This window comes from Ambystoma mexicanum, chromosome 5p (assembly GCF_040938575.1).
Source record: "Ambystoma mexicanum isolate Mex_15411 chromosome 5p, UKY_AmexF1_1, whole genome shotgun sequence".
NCBI lineage: Eukaryota > Metazoa > Chordata > Amphibia > Caudata > Ambystomatidae > Ambystoma > Ambystoma mexicanum.
Window position 1 is genome coordinate 457959801 of NC_090930.1, and position 21440 is coordinate 457981240.

At 44.2% G+C, this 21440-nt stretch overlaps 1 protein-coding gene across 2 annotated transcripts in view; it reads left to right on the forward strand.

Annotated features, from left to right (window-relative positions):
• The window catches only part of LOC138481015 (sodium- and chloride-dependent neutral and basic amino acid transporter B(0+)-like), a 995695-nt gene that overhangs the window by 233409 nt on the left and 740846 nt on the right, over window positions 1-21440 (forward strand). For both annotated transcript variants that reach the window (XM_069612862.1, XM_069612863.1), the window contains one exon: window positions 7645-7776. In XM_069612862.1, the coding sequence (XP_069468963.1) occupies window positions 7645-7776 (132 nt within the window). The remainder of the gene's footprint in view (window positions 1-7644; window positions 7777-21440) is intronic.

Here is a 21440-nt window from a genome sequence, read left to right on the forward strand (position 1 = left end):
GGATACCCTCAAGTGTTCCAGGGGTGAAAACTTGTATCAAGCAGAAGACAGTCCCTATCTGTTGGCTTAGAGTAAACAGTTGTCTGAAGATATCCCCCTTTGCAGTAAATCTCAACATCAAGAAGCAAAATCTTAGAGTAGCTAAATTGAGTTGAAAACTTAATGCGTGAATGCAGATTGTTCATGTACTGAGAAATGTTCTGTATCTCTGTCAAAGTACCTTTCCAAATTCCGAAGTTATCATTGATGAACCAGTAATAGCATTTCAAATGTTCCATCCATCTAGTACATTTCAAAACATTCTCAGTTTCTATAAATAACATGAATGATTTAGCATAACTTGGAGCCATCAATGCTCCCATTGATGTTATTGACGTCCGAACAAAAAATGTTTTTAGAACCTAAAAAAGTGATTGAAAAGCACAATTTTCAAGAGCAACAACACACACTTTGTCAGATTGACACTTCTCATTCCAGGAGTAGCCACCCAACATTCTCAAGTACGGCTTCATGTGGTATTTTAATATACAAGCCGGTTGCATCTATTGTAAAAAATATGTCATCTTTTTCCACAAAGCATGGTGAGCTTGGACAGAAAGCGCCCAATATCTCTTCTATATGTGGTACTATTTGGAATTAAAGGCTGGATAACCTTCCTACATACTGTGGCAAAGGCTCCAGTGAACTATTCATGCCATTGATATTAGCCTACCTGCAGGGTTTTTTAAATCTTCACGGATCTTTGGTAAAATGTACAACACCAGCATCATGGGGTGCAAATTCATGAGAAATAATTTAGTATGATGTGAAATCTGTGCAATGCTTTCCACCCCAGTCAATAACTCTTTAATTAATGTTTTCAGTCGGATGACTAGGAATCCCTGTATAGGTATCACAATCTAATAATTGTATCTCCACTTCTTTAGAATATTAAATCTTTTTCATAATAACCATGTCCCACCTTTGTCTGCTGGTTTCAGGAAAATATTGTCTTTATTCCAAAATCTCTTGATCACTTGTTGTTTTTTTGTCTTTGTAAAGTTAACTTTCTCAAATTCATTGAGGACTTTTTAAATATACTTGTAGGGCTACATTTTGAATTGTGGGCATACATTTGCTCTTAGGCCTTATTTCTAACAATTCAGACTCTTCACCTACCTCCTGGCTGTCTTAAAAATAATTTGAGCTTTATCTTATGAAGCAATCTAAACAGGTCTTTTTTTTCTGTAAGTGAATTGCTATTGTACAAGAGCATAATGGGCCTCATTATAATGTTGGCGGACACAGTATGAAAGGTGGCGGTAAGGCACCAGCACCGTTCAAACCGTGCAGTCAAATTACGAGTTCTGCTTGTGGGTGCCTGGTCTGACCTGGCGGGCTGTGCGGTACCCGCGAGCATAACTCGTAATTGCACCGGCACCATTATCAACGCTGCCGGTGCAACCATTCTCCCCAAACCCATTCTGCCCTGTTGGAGCCTGGCAATACCGCCAACCGCGAATGGGCAATTACCGGCCCATTCAACTCATAATGGGCCGGTTATTGCCCAATAGTGGGCGGCGGTGCCGGTAGCGAGTTTGGCGGTAGCCGTGCCTGTAAAACGGGCACGGCTAACGCCAAACTCGTAATGAGGCCCAATGCCTTTTTATATTGTATCCTTCTAAAAATTGGACAACTTGTAGCTTGAAATATTGACTGCTATGTCTTCAGTTGAGGAATCGTAGCTTTGTTTTGAGGATTTTTTCTTTTTCCCTCATCTGTTTTTAAAAGACACCTGCCTATTCACGGTAGATATTTCTGCTCCTTTGGAAGTTCTCTCTTCAAAGAATCCTCAATGGAAAGCTACGATCCCTCTATCAGTTTCATGGACCAAATTACACTGAATCCTGGTTGTGCATGGTTGCACTATTATTTACAATATCTCCTGAAATTAGAAATCTAATAAATAAGTCCATCCCTTTTGACATATTTGAATTTTCAAATGTATCATGGAAAGTGCTGCCCTCTATGCATGGACTTCTCTTGTTATTGGAAGTAAAAGCATAATGTTCATTTGAAATGGTTGAGTCTTATGGAAAATGCATGTAGCCACTGAATACCATGTTGATGTATTCGCCTGCGCGGAAAAAAGAAGATGCCAAACATATAGCACTTTGCAGTGGAGGTGAGGTGATAGTTGATTTAATAGATAGTCTAGTAAGATTGCTTGATCTTCATACTCTGTTAGCTTTATGAACTTTTAAGTCATTGATAAAGGTGATGGCATTTTTCCTGAAGCAACTGTTCAGATGACTGACACTTTAAAAGTGCTCAAGAAAGCAGTTAGTGCAGTTGAACATGAAAATGCATCACATCATCTTATTTTAGTTGAAGATCACTGAAAGATAAAATTAGATAATGGGTCTAACAATATCTGGTGACTGATTGCTCCTGTACTGAGCAGACTCCAGCAACGGCTTGAACTGAATTATTTCTAGACAGCAGGGCCTAAAATATACACACAAAAAACGGTCATAATTGTAGCTCTTCATTTTATAAACAGGGAGAAATTGAAATATTTCTAGGCACGATCTATGTATCAGTCTTGTTTTGAGGTTTTGCTCTATGCATTATTGTGGATCTAAAATAACAGGAGTAGGACTCAAGAACATAAAATGAGAGGTGCAAACGCCAATGTAATCTTATACATTCACTCACCACTTCAATCAGTCACTAGATCTATGGCACATCAACAATGTTTTCAGGATTGACAGTACAGGTACAGTACAGGTTGGTGATGGTATTGCAACTGTCTGCTGAGCCCATCCTTTCCCCAAAACTCAGTTGCCTTTCACAGAGCATAGGTGGCGAGATTCTGTCATTATTTTGTCTTGAGGAAGCCATTGCATACTTAGGGGGTAATTCATGGATTATTTGCGCCGAAAAAAACGGGATTTGTGCGCCATTCTGCCCGCAAATCCCCATTTGTTAAACAGGGATTTGCAGTCAGAATGGCGCATAAATCCCGTTTTTTTGGCGCAAATAATCCATGAGTTACCTCCTTAGTGTTTTCTTTGTGAACCATCTCCCAATATACTCATCAATCTCTTCTGCCCCAGAAGCAGTTAGATGAATCTCTTCCTCCTATTGGTGCAATACCTGAGAATGAATTACTGTATCATGCATACCAGAGTGGTGTGTAGCCAAAGGTGCTGCTGCTGGATGCAAAATGGTTGCCTTTTTTTGACATGCACACATTTTCCATTCTGACGTACATAGCAACCGCTCTGACTAATGAAAAATTACATTAGCCCCATGTCTCTCTCTCCGCCTCAACACTATGTGCTGGGGATGTGCTGGAACTCAAAGGAGTTCCTTCATCTCTCTAGCTACGATAAGCTGGCATATGTGCTGCACATTCAGTTCCAATCAATGAATACAGTTCCAATCAATGAATACAGGCTCCTCCCTTAAAATAATTTGTAAGACTTTTAATTTGTAATTGAATGTTGCTTTAACACAATATTGCTAGCAAATATGTTTTATTATTCCTCACAAACAGGTGGCACACCAAGTAGAAAAGCTAAATATGCTCACCTGACACCAACTAAATCTATGTTTTTTTGCACAACTATTATTGTTTCTCAACAAAGCATTTGCCAGACTCAAATGCAGTCCCTGAATGTTTATCCTGGCACCAAACAATTTTAAGAATTGTATTCTGCAACTAGTGCTTCTGTCATAATGAATCTCTACAGCAAGTATTTTCAATCATTAGTAATAACATGTTTGCACAAACAGTGCAATCAGTGAATGTGATTGATTGATTGATTCCTGCCTCCAAAAAATTCTAAGTTTTTTGCTTTGTAAATGGGCTTTATATGGCTCCAAATCTTCCCACGTAGTGTTTACTCTTGCCCATCACAAACATGATTGCACAAGCAGTACAACCATGGAATGTAGTCTTTACTTTGAAGCAATTTTAATACTTTTATTTTGCTTGTAGTAATTGTTCTCATCACGTATCTTCCCAAATAGCATTTAATATATCAAAACACATTGGCCCACACCATATAGCTACTGAGCCTACTCTTGTATCTCCAGGTAATTCCAAAACATTTTCCGGACAAGTAATATGTTGTTTCATGAGGAAATGCTGGTACACTGATTTACAGCCGTTGACCATATTCTTCAGTCTCGAAACTATTCAGAGATGTTTAATTTTCACCTAATAGCTTGTCTGCTCACAAATCCTCAAAACTAGTATTTTCCTTTGTCCTTCACAATAATGACACACCCACTACAACCCTTGGCACTACTCTCCTGGCTCCAAACACTTCTGTCAGTTTTACTTTGCAACTAGAATTGTGTCTTGTCACAAAAAGTGTCATTGCTACTTACAGCTCTGAGTGTACTCTCTTGCCTCCGCACAGTTCTAAAATGTTCAAGTATGAGTTTAGTCATTAGGGTAAATGTAAAAGAAAAACAAACAAGTGATAATGGACACTCCAATGTAGTGTTGTGTCTTATCTCACACTCAATTAAAACTATTGAAAGTACCCTCCTTTCTCAAAACATTCCGTCGGCTAGTACTTAGTAACATGTGTTTTGGCCTTTCACAAAACACTGGCACACTCATTTGCAGCCATTGAATGTATGCTCTTATAAATAATTATATGACTTTTACTTTGAAACTATTATTTAGTCTTGAAGCAATTATTTCCATCTAGTATTTTTGGTCATGTCACAAACAAATTGGCAAATCAATTGTAACCACTGAATATATCTTAAAGCCCCCAAAATAAATCTAAGGCTAGTTCTTCAAATGTTTGTAAATCAGGCCTTTTGCATTTTGCCTCCTCTGATATGAGATAGACTCTACAACAGCCACTGAATGTAATATAATGGGGGTCATTACGACCCCGGCGCTAAGTGGTTAACGGCGCCGTAAAAGGCTGCGGCGCCGTTAACCACTTAGCGCCTAATTACGAGGTCCCTTTGTGAGACCTGACCTTAACGGCTGGTGTAGACCAGCTGTTAAAGTAGGGACCCGCAAAGGGACCTTGGTGCTAATTACGGTAACGCAATTTGCGGTACCGGAATTAGCGCCTTCCCCATTCCCATTATGCCCTATGGGGCAAAAATGGGAATGGGGAAGGGCCATTGGGAAATGGGGAAATACCGCCCCGCCAACCTTGGAATGGGGTGGTATTTCCTTATTTCACCATGGCGGACACGTTACGATACCGGCACCAATCATGGTGCTAATAGCGCCATGGTTTAGCGCCGGTACAATGAGGGCCAATGTTTCTAAACAATTCTAGGAATTATTTTTCACAATAGTATTTTTGTCTTTTCACAAATCTTCACAACTGATATTTTCTATCATTAGTCACTGAACGCTATCACACCCAGTACATCCACTGAAATAATTGTCATGCCCCAGTAGTTAAAATAAAGTGATTTTGCAAGTTGTATTTTAAATCATCAGAAATAGCTTCAGCTGATATTTCTATATTTTCTGTTGTTCCTCAGAAAAATGGCACACCTAGTAAAACCACTAGATGTACTCTTCATTTTTCAAACAATTCTTTGTCATTTGCTTCACAACTAATATTGTGTCTTGTCACACATTGTTGGCACGCTCATTTACAGCCATTGAATGTATTCTGCTGCCTTCAAACATGTACTTCAAAACTAGAAAGTTGCCTCATCTCAATTGTACAGATCTAATATTGTGTCTCATCTCTAAAAGTTAGCACTCCCCATTACAACCTGTATTGCCTGTTTTGAAACAATTCTCAGACTTATTCTTCACAACTTGCATTTTATGTTATCAAAAGAATATTGTGTCACTCATTTCCAACCACTGAACATACTTTGCGGTCTTTAAACTGTTTTAAGACTTGTTCTTTGCAAGTAGTATTTTGTCTCATCAAACGAATGTTGTCCAACTCAGTTACAGCAACATAATGTAATCTCCTGCCTCATCAATACCAAGTGCCGTGTACATGAATGTCATGCAAGTTGGTAACTCGGATTCTTCTTCAACCCAATAGTGATACAAAGATGGCCTATCTAATTTAAATATTCTTCCTCTACTTCAAATAAATTATATTTTAATAGTCTACCCCTACCGCAACTAAAGACTATTTTGTATGTATTACTCACTACACTCTCAATTGCTCTAGCAACCTCATGCCTCTGACTTTGCATACAAACATAGTTATGTTTACAACATTTTAGACCACACTTTCTTGAATCTCTTTTGAATATCTTTTGCAGAACCCTTGATAAGGTTCCAAAAGCTGTTCTATCATGTCAAGTGCCTACATTCCCTTTCTAGAGAGGGGCACCTGCTAACTTTTTTTCAATTTTTGCAAGGAACTTGGGTTGGTCGCCCTAAGTTACCTGGGAGAACCCAGACCTGGACCCCTTGCTCACTGTGCTGCGAGAGGCACAGCTCCACCTCACTGATGAGGCCCCACAAGGCTGAAACACGTGTCTGGGGTTGCTGTTGGTACTCTTGTTCAAAGGAGGTTTGCCTGGCATTTTGGTGCTGGACTGCCCTTGTGGGTGGGATAAAGACTGATATGCAAATGAATATGCCTCCTTTGTGATAAGTACAGTGAGCAAAAAGAGACGGCTGCAGACTCTCAAAGTGGGGCAAAAACAACTCAGAACAGGTTATCATGCCATGTTCTTTCTAGAGAGGGGCACCTGCTACCTTTTTTATATACCTATCTTCCCTGTCACATCATTTAAAATAGTGAACTGTTGTTTCCACCCTGATTCATGCGTATTTTGTTTTACATAAGAACTTCTAGGTAGAACTGATTAATAGGATTTCAGTAATTCCAGCACACCGTGGCTAGCAATATTAACAGAGCTTCTAACTAAACCTGTACAATGTTTTATTTATTTCTTAGGCAAATAGCACATTGTTTTTTAAATTAAATAATGTTTTCATTCTACCACAAAGCAAATTGTGAGTATTTTCTAGCATATTTACATCACTGAAGAATGAATTGCTTCTTTTCTCCAAGTATTGTTTTCACAACTCGTAGTTCTTTGGGAATTGGATTGCTGTTTGTAATACAAGTGACTTTTTGAAATGTGTTTTTAAAAATGGTCAGTTTTTAAAATGGTGTCTTTTCAATATTTGTTTTATTGATTTAAAAAATCATTTAGTTTTAGTAAGTGCAAACATTTTCAGAAATAGTTTAGAGGTTTGCTATTTGCAAGCAAATGGAATTTTGAATGCAAAGTTGCCAATTTTACTTCTGGTAAATTACAATTTCTCAACCTTATTCTTTACCATGGAGGAACACATTTTAAATACGAAATAGAATAGTGTTAGATAGAACTAATAGCTGACCAGCCTACAGGCATCCATCAGTCTCTTTTCTAATGTGTCTGTTAAATAATTACATTTTGGAATGGGTCCTTGCATTTTGCTTTAATGCTGTTTTAATCCTAAAGAAAACATTGAAATGACCTGCCAAACGCTATATCAGCACCACACAGAGTGACACATGTATTTGCAAATCTGTAAACGAAAATAAGGGTCAAAATACTGTGTACAGAAATTATGGGTGAAATGCATTTTGCAATGTGTACCTATACAGACGCACGAGATATTCTAAAACGAACTTCTCTTCTCAGGTGCATTTCTAATTCCATACGTCATAATGCTGGTGCTTTCGGGAATCCCTCTCTTTTTCATGGAATCCTCCCTGGGACAGTTTGCCAGCCTAGGACCAGTTCTGGTATGGAGGGTTGTTCCAATCGTACAAGGTAGGATTCTTCATGTTTTGCAATTTATGTTCCATTCATACCAAAAATCAATAGCATATGAATTAAACAGTATTGAATTTGCAATGCAATGCATACATTAGGAACGCAAACCAATGCCTGATTTTTAATTACAGCTGCCAGAAAGGGCTCAACCTTTGTACAGTTCAGAGCATGAAGAACACCAAATGTTGATAACTGGCAATGCTTTAGTGATTACCGCTTTACCATTTGGACTCCAGCTTGTGCAGCATTCCGTACCAATGTTTTATAGTATGTCTTTGACATTTCAGAAGGGACCAACCAATGAAATGCATTGCTGAGGCCACCCCAAAAGTATGTCTCAATAATGTCAGGGTTGTTCTTAAGATGCTCACGCTCGTCATTGCTCCATATGTTTGTTTAAAATTCTGTCTGTAATTTTGGTACGTTTCAATGTACCCCGGTTCCTGAGGGTTTTCTTATTGCATGGCAGCATTTGCAAGTGCAGAATGAATTGGTTCACACTGCACTCAAAAACATAACTATGTGACGTTGCGTCCAAAGCTGTCCTACAACATGGACTTCTGCAGCCAAAACATTATCGTGAAAGGGGTCTAATGTAGTTCCAGCATCATGTGCAATAGTTCCAGCATTATTTACAAGAAAAGCAATGCCTTCCTGCACTCATTCTTATAGTAGCTCCAGCTGTCTTCATTAGGACCCCAGAAGAGTGGCTGGTCTAATTCAATATCTCTGAGCGCAGGCATAATCTGCCAGTGAAACACTGCATTCGAGCATTCCTTTCCATCTGATGATCCCTACGGAGCCCATTCCCTTTGCCTCCCAGCACCCTCCATCTATGCCGACTTCGCTGCTGTTAAGCTTTGTTGTGGGGTAAGGAACCAGACATTGTGGGACTTTTCACTCATGATGCGTCAAGCGGCTTCTAAATTGACTACATTCGCACTTTGTGACCGTGCGTGCAAACATGCCTTATTTGGTTAACATGTTGCGCTCCGCGCTCTTCCCACTGGGGAATATCATGTTTTTTTTTTTTACCATATTCAGGCCTGATATCTGTAGGCCTTCTAACATGGCTGCTTGTGAATTTGTGAATTTGTTGTGCTTCTTGCTGAGCCAGCTCCTCCCTCCCTCTCCCATTGGTTGCGTTGGCCCCTTAAGCCAATGGCTGCAACCCGGGAGGCAGGAGCCGGCCAAACCATCAAAGGGGTACTTCGGGGCCCTGTCTACCACGCTATGGTGTGAGCGTCCCCTCTGCCCCTGCTATGGTGTGAGTGTCCCCTCTGCTCCCCGCTATGGTGTGAGTGTCCCCTCTGTCCCCCGCTATGGTGTGAGTGTCCGCTCTGCCTCTGCTATGGTGTGAGTATCCTCTCTGTCCCCCGCTATGGTGTGAGTGTCCGCTCTGCCCCCTGCTGTGTTGTGAGTGTCCCCTCTGCCCCCGCTATGGTGTTAGTGCCCCCTCTGCCCCTGCTACAGTGTGAGTGTCCCCTCTACCTCCTGCTATGGTGTGAGTGTCCCCTCTCGCTATGTTATGGGTGTCCCCTCTGCCCCCGCTATGGTGTGAGTGCCTCTCTGCCCCCTGCTATGGTGTGAGTGTCCCCTCTGCTCCCCCACTATGGTGCGAGTGTCCTCTCTGCCCCCATTATGGTGTGTGTGTCCCCTGCCCCACCCTCATCCCTCCCATGATTGTCTTTGCACCCCTGTCCTCCCACTTGCCCCCCTCTATTTCCCTCCTTTCTTACTCGTTTTCCCTCATCCCCTCCTCACCACCCTATCCTTCCTCCTGCCAAATTCTGGCACTACCCCAATTGCCATCGGACATAGTAATCGTAGCCGCCCTTCTTTCACAGCCACCCTTGTCCGACCCCCCTGTGGTTGTCTTTGTGCCCCCACCCATCCCCTTAGCCCCCTCTATTTCCCTCTTTTCTTACCCTTTTTCCCCTCATCCCCTCCTCCCCACCCTTTCCCTCCCCCTGCTAAATTCTGGCACTAGTCCAATTGCCGGCAGGCATAGTAATCGTAGCAGCCCGGAATTCGCAGCCACCCTGCTCTCCCGTCACATCCACCGCTTTCACTTGAATGACTATTAGCACTGACCCTGATCATTTGTCCAATGACCTTTGATAGCAGCTTGTCTGTCTCCCCCTTTTCCCTCCTTGTTTTTTTCCTCCAACTCCCCCCAGTACTATTCTAACTCGTCTTGACCTATTATGATAGCCGTTGTTTTGTTCTTTTCCTTCCCTCTCACTCCACACCCTACCTCCCCCCCTCCCCCCTCCTCGTGTATACTCATGCACTACATCAATTGTTGCCAGGCATAGTAATGTTACTGCTTGTTTTTTGTCTCCTTTTCCCTTTCCCTCTTTGCCTTTAATTGTTCCTTGCACTTGCACTATCGGAAATGCTGAATATGATAGTTATTTTTCACATTCTGAATTGTTTCAAGGGCGTGTAAAAATGTAACTGTGTTTTCCTATGTTCCTTCCCCCCTTGAGGCGCTTTGAAACACATTGTGTATAGGTGCTATATAAATAAACAATCAATCAATTAAACACGCTGTGCAAACTGGAACTCCAACACTCACTCCATCCATCCTGGAGCACCTCGCCCAGGTGTCTTCCACAGAAACTGCTCCTTCCCATGCTGCTGCCATTGCTGTACGACTGCACGCTGCACACGCCCACAGTAATGCCAATGACAATTCCCACCCACCTTCTCTCCCCCGCTCCGCAAAACAAACCTTCCCTGGGTTTCTTTGTGATAGCTATTTCCTGCAGCATCATCACACTTTGTTAAACTGTAGGGCCTGTCAGGGTTATTTCTAAGCAATCTTCCGAGAGTGAATGACTTAAATGCATCTATGAAGGTGCTCCGGGTATAGTAAATATATCTTAAAAAAGTGTGTGTCCAGGATTTATAAGAAATATATTTTCCTCGCACCATTGTCCAAAACAACAGTTTTGACTTCTGTCTAGGTACTAGATGGCCATTTGTCAAGCACTGACTTTATGCTTCCATTTACTCGTACCAGCTGTTTTTCCTTTCAATTATTTTATTTTATTGTTAATTTAAATAATAACAATTAATTCAGAAATACAAAACACATTCAGCGAGGTTTCATTCAAGTGCAGAAATATGTACCAAATGTAATTCATCTGTAATGTGAGTTTGACAAAGAGGTTCTTATTGGAAGAAGGAGGGGTAAAGAGAAGTGGGTGAGCCGCCATTTTAAGACCTAATAAGGTGTCTATGCAAGCGTTTCTCCACTTTCTCCTGTTCTAATTCAGTCCATTCTTACTTATCTCTAATCGTTCAAATCTCGTAGATTCTGCTTGAATTCACTCCAATTAAAACAAGCCAGTTTTCTCTCCATCTCAGTATATGAGCTACCATGTCCAAGACGGAGAGCACACTCATTTCAAAGATATCAGATTATAGGTTTTGCATTGTCATAAAAGGATTTTTTCCTTGCTGGACATATTCCCTCTAGTTTTCCAGGTCCTTTCAGTTAAAGTCAGGGAATCTACTGCAAACATTTCATTGAACAAAACCATCAGTTTGGAACGGTTTCACGCTTTCCCAGAGCCTCAGACATGTATTCACTCAGTTGTTCCCACCACACTTTAATCGTTCCATAAACCGGAAGCATTTGGCACATGTCTCTGTGTTGGCCATTACAGTGCCAGGAAAGGCTGTTCACTGGCAGCCCAAGGTCGTGGGCTGAGTCCACCAGAGTCCAGTATACCCGTACCACAAAGTCCTTCTGGATGTAGATCATTTCCAGTCTGAGACCTGCTTCTTTTATTGTCCTTAAAATGTTCATCCAGTGTTTTTTCTGTTAGATGTTCATCCAGTTCGCTTTCCCAGCCCAGTTTAGTCTTGTTCAACAGGGGGTTTAAACCTCTGAGATGGTCTTGTAGAATGAGGATGCTGAAACGTTAGTCTATGGTTGTGAAAACCTCCCCTTCAACAATTGCACTAGTGGTAGATGATTTGAAGATATATGGAGAATATCAGTATGCAGGACTCTTTACATTAGTTTATAGTGATAATTTCGAAAACTAAAATTTCGAAAGTCAAAATATCGAGAAAAAAAATATGTAAAAAAAAAAAAGTCGCATTTTTTTTAATTATGGTTTTTATTCAAAATGGGTTTTAATTTTTTTTTTGTTTTACCCATTTTTTTTATTCCCGTACCCCAAAATAAATATATAATTTAAAAAAAAATCGATATTTTTTCGATATTATTGTTTCGACATTATTGTCTTTCGATCTTTTTTTCGAAATTATGACTGACCACCCTTTACATTTGCAAATACCTCTGCTTTTCATCAGCCAGCAGGTCCTGCTTCATTTGCAGGCCTCTGAAGGTTCTCATCTGCCCATTCTATGACGTGTAGTATCATGCTTATTCCCTTCTTATTCCAATCAGCCCACTGTGCCGGCGGCTCTTCTACCTATAGGACGATGGAGAGGATCGGCGAGCAAAGCCTCAGTTTAGGTTGTCAGCGAAGCTTCACATGCACATGGTGATACGATATCCTTGTACAGACCATCAGATCTGTCAGGGCTTCTCTCAAAGTGCCCCTAGTGCCATGCATGGCCTTCAGCAGGGAGTTGTCCTTCACTAAATGTATTTCCACCTTCACCCAGTAGGTTAATTTACCAATTCCTCCTTAAGTCAAAGAACAAGGTGTTAGATTGTGCATACCTGATGGTATTCTTTCAATTGTGGAAAACTGAATCCTTCACCACTGAAGCCTACTTTCACCTTGTCCAGGGATAAGAGATCTTTCTTATGCCCCACCTGACACATTTTATCTGTCTCCTTTCAATATTAACACCCTGGAATGTGGTGCAGGCCAATCACGATGCTCGGAATGCAGCATGTATTGTATGGTACAAGCAGGTGTTCTGATCTGCCTGGGTAGCCAGTGACCCCTTCCCTTCCCTGTTCCCCCTCACCTCTTAGTACCTTTGTAGTTCCCTACAAATGTGCTAATGATGTCTTTATTTCATATAAAAAAAGAAACATACCTTTCTTGTGCTGCGCCAGGCCATGCAGTGCTGTCCCAGAAGTCTGTTTTCATTGTTGATGACATCACAGTGATCAAAATGATACAATATGATATGGCATTTATAACGCACCTATACACAAGTGTTTCAAGGTGCGACGAGGCAAGGGAAGGGGAACAGAGGGAAGACAGAGGCAACGATCTTACTAGGCCAGGTGACATTGAGATCATGCATGTGCAGAGGGAGGGGAAAGGAGAAAAATTCTGGGGGGAGGGGTCAGTGCAGTACATGAGATCAACAGTGGAATAAATAGAATAAATAGAAGCTATAAGTAAACGTTGCGTCCAGCTGGTGGCAAGTGCAAGGGTGACTGCAGACATCAGGTGTCAAGTGCAGATAGTGGGCTGTAGGGATACAGAAACAGTCAACAAGTGCGGGGGTTGCCAGGGAGGCAGTGCGGTGTGCAACTGTCAGGGTAGGGGACCTGGGCTCAAGATCCGAGGGTGGCCAGGTGGCCAGTGCAGTTTCAATTACAGCCAGGAGTTCAGCAGGGGAGAGGAGGAAAGAAAGCAGAAGCAACAAGGAACCGAAGATGGGTCTCCTCAAGGGGGACAGGGAGGCTGTTCTGAAGGGAGGCCTGGGCCGAAGACAGAGATCTACCATCAACTTGTTGCTTGGAGAAGCGACTGACCCTGAGGGAGTTGGAGGCGGATGAGCAAAGAGCTCGAGAAGGAAGATATTTAGGAAGAGAGAGTTGAAGGTATTGAAGCCCCAGGCCCCAGTAGGCCTTGTGGACAATGCACAGGGTCTTGCACTTAATCCTCGCAGCCATTGGGAGCCAATGCAGAGATTTTAGTCCTCGAGAGATACAATCCTTTGGCTTGAGGCCAAGGACAGGACTTGCAGTCCTGTTCTGGATGAGTTGCAGAGGGAGAAGAGTAGAAGCAGGCATATTTAAAAAGAGGCTTATACAGTAGTCCAGCCTAGAGAGAACCAGAGCTCTGGAGACAGTGAGCCTCTGGGGGAAAGAGAGTAAAGGAAGAATACCTCTGAGGAGGTGCAGCTAGTAGTGTGATTGCTTAGACACGTCAGAGATGTGAGGAGAAAAGGAAAGTGTGGAGTCAAAGATGACCCAAGGTTTTTAGCCTCACAGGTGGGAGCAGGAAGAGGGCCACGAGAGGCCAGCCAGAGAGCGACAGGAAAGGAGGGTACAGGTGTGCCGATGAGGAGAATCTCAGTCTTACTGGCATTAAGTCAGAGATCATTAGCGGCACATCACTCCTGGATAGCAGACAGCCAGACATGAGAGATGGAGAAGAAGTGGCAGAGGGGAGCCTGAAAATGAGTTGAGTGTAATCTGCATACCACTGAAAGTTGGGGCACATTGTGGCAATGCAGTGGGCAAGAAGTGCCAGGTATTGGTTGAACAGCCAGGGAGAGAGGTTAGACCCCTGGGGAACACCACAGGTAGAGAGTGAGATAGAGGAAAGGAAAGTCCCAAGTTGGACCTGGGAGTGTTGATCGGAGAGGAAAGTGGTCAGCCAAGCCAGGGCCTGATCGGTGATGCCCAGGTTATCACAGAGACGGTTGAGCAGGGTGGCATGGTTGACTCTGTCAAAGGCAGAAGAGGGATCAAGTAAGATGAGGACACATGGGGTGTTGGAATCAAGGTTGGAGAGCAGGTCTTCATGGATGTTCAGGAGAGCAGTTTCCATGCTTCTGGCGGCTCTGAAGCCAGACGGATGGTCGTGGAGACAGCCAACAGATTCAGTGTGAAGATTAAGCTGGGAGATGGCCAGCTTTTCCAGGAGTTTGCCCAGGAAAGGAGTGATGTAGATTGGGTGATAGTTAGCTGGGCAGGATGGGTCAGCATAGGGTTTCTTAAGAAGAGGGTGCATAAGGGAGTGCTTCAGGGGGGAAGGGAAGACACCAGTGGCGAAGCAGTGGTTGCAGAAGTCAGCCAGAGCAGGGGCCAAGGTGTCAATATGGGCCTTGATGGTTTTGGATGAACAAGGGTGAACCTGTTTTGACGAGACTTTCATAGATTGGACTTGTCTATAAACCTCATCTGGGGAGAACAGGGGAAAGGAAGAGAATGAGGGAGGAGAGGTGACCGAAGAAGGGCCAGAGGAAGAGTAGGGAGTTGAGGGGGCAGGATAAGAGGAAGAGAGAGAGGACAGGATGTCCTGAGTTTTAGAGATGAAATGAGAAGCCAGGGCCATGCAGAGGGCCTTGGAGGGAACAGAAGAGTTATAGACTGCAGCAGGATTGGCCAGTTCCTTGCAGATTTTAAAGAGTTTGGCCAAATTGTTAGATGCCACAGAGACACAGACTTGGATGTGGACTCTCTTCTTGGTGCGGACAGAGAGCCGGTATTGCATTTGGAGCAGGCGGCAGGCCAGTTTGTCAGAGGATGTACCGGAAGCACGCCAGTTTCTCTCAGCCACCCTGCACTTGTGTTTAATGGTGGCGTGGTCGTACCAGGAGTTGCACTTGGCTTTGGGCTTCAAGCTGATTCTCATGACAGGGGCAAGAACATCAAGAGTATCAGATATAGCAGAGTGGAGCATGGAGAGGGCTGTGTCAAGGTGTGAGTCAGCCAAAGGGGAGGAAGGGGTGAGAAAGTGGCGGCCAAAGCCTCAGCTGACACACGCTTCATGGGGGGGATAACCGAGAAGGTAGGTGGCAGTGCAGGAGTTGGCTTGACATGAGGTGTGGAGAGGGTGAGCTGGGAGGAAAGGAGAAAATGATCACTCCAAGAGATAGAAGTGGTGATGGGGATAGAGAGGGGAAGGTCTGTAGAGATCAGAACATCCAAAGTGTGCCCTGCATAGTGAGTCGGGCCAGAGGGGAGGATAGAGTGAGAGGGAGTCGCAGAGGTCGCAAAAGAGTCCAGAGGAAGGACAGGAAGCAATCTGGTGGATGTTAAAGTCTCCAAGAAAGAGGAGTTGAGTGGTCGAGACCAGGAGGGAAGAGGAGAGATCTGCCCACTCAGAGAGGAAGGAGGGGATCTGACCAGGTGCCCAATAGATGGTAGACACATTAAGGGAATGGCGAGGAGAGAGAGAGAGTCTACAGACAAGGCATTCGAAAGATGAGTAGGCCTGAGTAGGAATGACATAGGCAGGAATCATTGAAAACAGACTACGGGGATAACACTGCGCAGTGCTGGGGCCAAAGGCAAAGGTAAGTTTCTTTAAAAAAAAAAAGAAATCATTCACACACGTGTAAGAAACTAAATGAGTGAAAATGGCAATATGCCCCTTAGCAGTGGACCAACCCTGTCAGCAACGGCACAACTGGCCTTTTAAAGTGACCCTCACTTCGCCCAGGCCCTTTATAATTATAATTGTTCCTCTATAGCGCACTTCATACCAGAGACCAGTTTCTAAGTGCAAGACCGGGATTCAAGCGTGTGTTGCTATGCGTTGTCTTGCTTCCAAGACAAACACATTGTTGCCCATGAGCTATCCTCTCTGCCCTTAACATGGGCAGCAGGGCATTAAAGAAAGGGTCAACCCGCTGCCTCGGTATGCCGATGACTTAAATGGTATGCTTAGTGAGCTGATTGAATAGAGTAACTGTGGGATTATATTCATCTTCACTGTGTTACCTTTAGCCCAAACACTTAGGTTTAACTTCAGTCATCTGTTAATGTCCAGCTGGAGTTCCTCCATCAGTTTATCTAGATTATGAGAGAGAAGATGCATTTCTTCATGAGGTAGCAAGATACCAAGGAGCTCGACCTTCTGTGTCTTCCAATTAAGTGGAAGTCTGGGATGTTGCTGTTCATTTGTTATCATATGATGTATCAGTTTATTTTTAAAGGAGCCAAACCCGCCTACCACATTCACTAACACATATAAACTTTCATCCATTCTTAAAATCGTTAGCAATATACCATCCACATATTGCAGTTTGCTAATTCCATCCCCAACGTTTATCTTATCATTTGGCCTGTCCTCTCTGATTGTCTGTGCCAGTGGTTCATTATTCATAGCAAACAGAATGGGGGGCAAAGTGCATCCTTTTTTGTACACCTTCTCAGCTCAGATAAGTAGTCATAGTGTGCATCCCCATGTACACTCCTTTGTACATCTTTACCATTCAATCACAAAACCTCTCACTCAAGCTGTAATATTCCAGAGTCCAAAATACGTATTTCCAGTCAACAGTAAAACACTTTCCCACCAGATCAGCTCACCAACACACAGTTGTCTGTGTTCTTTCTTTTGTGATGCATAACATTAAGAATCTGTCATATGTTAGTGGTGCCATTTGTTCCCTTCACAAAGCCCACCTGGTTGGGGGATTACATTGTCCACATTTCCTCAATCCTGCATGTACATATTCTTGTAAGTATGTTTGCGTCTTGTTAGAGATATCTTGGTGATACATTTTGGTGGTATTTTGGTGGTATTTCTGGTGGTATTTTTTTAGTATGGTGATGAGCCATTAATATGGAGTACTGCTTGATAATCGTTTTTATACCAGGGTCACTAACGGCAAGCCAAGACTGAACGTACTACACTCTAAAGTATAATTTCATGTCTCTGTAGTATATTATTTACAATACCACGCTATGCCCTTTTGGCGGTATCTCAGAATACATTTACCATGTAAACAAAATACTGTTATTCATACAGAGCCCCTTTGCTTTGTATTTTATCACACAGCAATATGAATTTACAGCCTGTGGTAAAATGGATTCACCATTTGTTTTTACCTCAGTCTGAATACCAACACAAGGAACCAGAACACATAATAAGAAACCTGATGCTGATTTACCTTTAACTTCTTTCAAAATATGAAAACAAAGCGTGCAATGCACAATGTTCATGTGAAATTTCAAATCTGTGATTCAAAGATGAACAGGAAACATTCATAAGCACAACACAATTGCAGTTATTTTCCCTGTGATGAATGAGCCTTGCTATGACTAGGCGTCAAGATGTTCTTCTAAGCAGTAATTGAGCCTTTCCCGCAATGGGTTTCAAAACACTGTATTTGTGATAAAATTGACCTTAAACTTCACAAACAACCTTGGTATAGTATGAGCTTCTGTTATATCTGAATTTTGTACTGTGAATGGAGAAGAATATGAAAACAGTTAACTATGTTTAAAAATGTAAATACTGCGCATGCGCAAGGTGCTCATGCGGACGTGAGCAATCTCGCTCCCATCGGCCACCAACATCCTGGAGAAATATCCTGAGCCCCAGTGACAATACAGACCCAAAATCGACCAGCAAACAGCCAAATCACCTTGTTGCTGAGGCCCCACTCCTGGAGGAAAACGGAGCCAGGAACTTATTAAACCGCAGAGCGGCCCTTTCGAGGCGGCCGGACGCCATCTTGGCCGCCTCAGGGCGCCGGAGAAGAGCTATGCAACAGCCCGCTCAGCAACGTGAGTAGGTGGTGCACCTGAAACCCCCCAACCTCCACCACCGCAGCCCAGGTGAGATGCTGACCCTGTGTGGTCCCGGCCCGCGTGAGGAGGGAGACCTCAGTGGAGGTACAGAAACAGACACCAGCGGGGTGTTTATTACAAACAGCCCCGCCACCGCCCTGCGGTGATGGGTGAACAGAAGAGAGGCATCCCGTGGGATTGGAATCCTGCCAGCCTATGCTGATTTACGCAGCCCGGGCCACACAAACCTATGAAGCCAGGCCGACCACAGGGGAAAGACCGGTAAGGAGGCAGACCACTGGGGGTGCAAGGGAATAAGCGGGGAAGGGACATACTACCAAAGAGGAAAGCCTAACACCCCGAAAAGAGCACACTGGAACTTCTGAAAACCACCTCAATCAATCGAATGTAAGACCCTACCCCCCAACTGCATGCAGGACAGGAGCAGGAGGCACTTAGGGCACAAATGCACAACTGGCTGATACCCAGTAGGTGGCACCGATGCTCTGGCCGGCTGGTGACTTAACTTGACTGGGGAGTGTGTCCGCTGTTGGGGAACACCAGAGGGGTGAGAAGGAGAAGAGGAACTAACTCCTGCACTGACCCAGTGTCTAGGTACTCAGAAGGGGGGCAGAGGACCACAGAGCAGACAGAGGGACCCAATCCCAGACAACACACTTCAAATAACGATGCACAGGTCGGCATAAAAAGAAAACAGGCCCCTCCTCATGCGTGCGGGCAAGGCAACAAGTGGCAGGTGGAAGGAAGAATACAACTACCCCAGTAGTAGTCACTGGTGTGGCTGGGCAAGATAGTGGTCCTGTTACGCATCGGAGGGATATGAACATGGGACAAGCCGTAGGAAGCACTGGTCTTGCACTCCCTTTGCACACCACAGGGAATAAAGAGCCACCACAGCAGATGCCCCTCCAGACAGGAGAAACATACTCAATGCCGAAGGATGTGGCCACCCCCTGACTGTACCATATCTGACCTTTCACCTCCCAGGAGAACGACCCATTTAAGTGCACCGGCTACCCTGTAGACTGTCCTCTGCATAAATTGTGCCTTTCCTAGGGCCGCTACTGGCTCAGAGGGGTCTACACAGCCAAAGATCTGCTGACCAACTGCATCACTCTGCACTCTGCCCCGCTGGACCAGAGGCACAATGGGCAAAGATAAAGCTAAAAGGCAGACTCTCCAGAGCAAGAATGACCTGTATATGGTTGGACCCCTCCAGTGGCCTCCAATCACAACTCCTGAGAATGGGGAAAAGTGGAAGATGAACCCCACATCTCTCTAACTGACATCATGAAGGCTATTGGGGATTCGCGGACATCTCTCAAGGGGAAAATAGGGGGCCTGTCTGCAGGAGTGTTGTTCCTTCGGCAAGACCTCCGTAACATATCAACAAGAGTGGGTGAAACGGAGCAGCAGATCTCAAACTCAGAGGACACTATGAGGCATATGGAGAAGCAACTGGCCGCTATAACTAAGAAAGTTTCACAACTTGAGAATAGAGGAGAAGACAATGAAGGGAGGGCAAGAAGGAACAACATCCGGATCCTCAGAATTCCTGAAAAGGAGGAAGGTCCCAGTGTCGAATTCTTTCTTGAGGACTACCTTGCTGAGGTATTCACCCCAAAGAAACTTTTCAAGTTCTCCATCGAGCGAGCCCACAGGGTCCTGACTGGACTCTCCGTTCCTGGTGCACGACCACAAACAATCATCACCAAACTTATGAACTTTCAAGATAGGGACGCAATTCTCCAGACGCCCCGAGCTACCGGTCCCATCACCTACAATGGCTACCGCGTTCGTTCCTATCTGGATTACACTAGGGAAGTCCAGAAGAAAGTGAAGAAGAAACTACACTCCCTGGCAATAAAAAACGCATTGTTCTCCGTGGCACTACTGAAAATACACCATGAAGGCACCTCCCATCTGTTATACTCGCCCAAAGAGGCCTGGGAATGGCTAGAGACTCAAATCATTAACAGAATGGAACACCAGCGATCTCTGAGAGAACCTCCGAATCGGAAGCCAAGGACAGATGGCTCTCTGCCACAGCCGTATCCACAGGACTCCGACCCTCCGGCATCTCCACAAGGTGGAACGAACATGGAGGGGAACAGTTGAGGTCTGTCACTACAAACTTGGACAAAGAAGGGAAAATGGGGAACCTAGTCACGGTTGGCGTAAGCACCCTGTAACCTCCATCAATGTTCTCGGCTGATGTTCTGCACCCAGTTGGCGCACAGTTCGGGCTACAGTTGCTTCTGGTTTGGGCGAAGTACAGGGTGGGACATGGGGACAGTTGGCCTGTTACGAAGCTGAAGAATGAGAAGGCCCACGTTGGGAAGGGACCCTGATGAGAGAGAAATTGGAGATGATATCACAGATGTTTTAGTTCTTTTGTTGTTTTGTTATCATGGTCGCAAAGTAAAGGTCATTATTGATGGGTCACATAACTGTGAGGGAGGCAGATACGGGAGGGGATGTGCAACAAACATTGCGCTGTTTCATGCAGGATACATGCTCCCAAGGATTGTGATGACACCAGAGGGGGGTCAGACCCCCATGGGGCTTTGGCTTTGCTTCTTTTCTTTCACTATTCTGTAGCAAATGGTCACAGAGTCATGACTCAGAGGGTTGTGCAGGGGCTCAGGGGCGACACCTTCTGGCGGATGCAAATTAAGAGAGTCCAACACATGCTGGGTAAACACCATCCCTGACACCGATGATACATGAGGGACACCCAACCTTCCTTACATGGAACGTTAACAGGCTGGGTTCCAGCATCAAATTCGGGCTGGTCCTGCAATATTTGAATAAGCATTCACCCGATATCGTTCTGCTTACCGAGACACACCTTATGGGCACTGATTGCAAGTTCTTTTGGAGATCCAATTATGCAACTGCCTTCCACATGGGTTTTTCAACCAGGTCATGGGGAACAATGATCCTTATACACAAAATAGTCCCATTCCAGGTGGGAGGGGTCCAGACCGACCAGAGAGGGTGCTTTATGGTAGCAACAGGGGATATGAGAGGCAACTCCCGGGATATAGTAGCAGGATACGCACCCTCCCACTCGCGCTTGACCTCCTGATGGAGCTCCAGGCCATAACACTAGACAAACAAGCAGATCACTGGGTGCTTGGCAGGGATTTGAATGAGGTGATGGATGTTGTCCGGGATAGTACACACTTGGGCTCCAGAAATCCTGACCACCCAA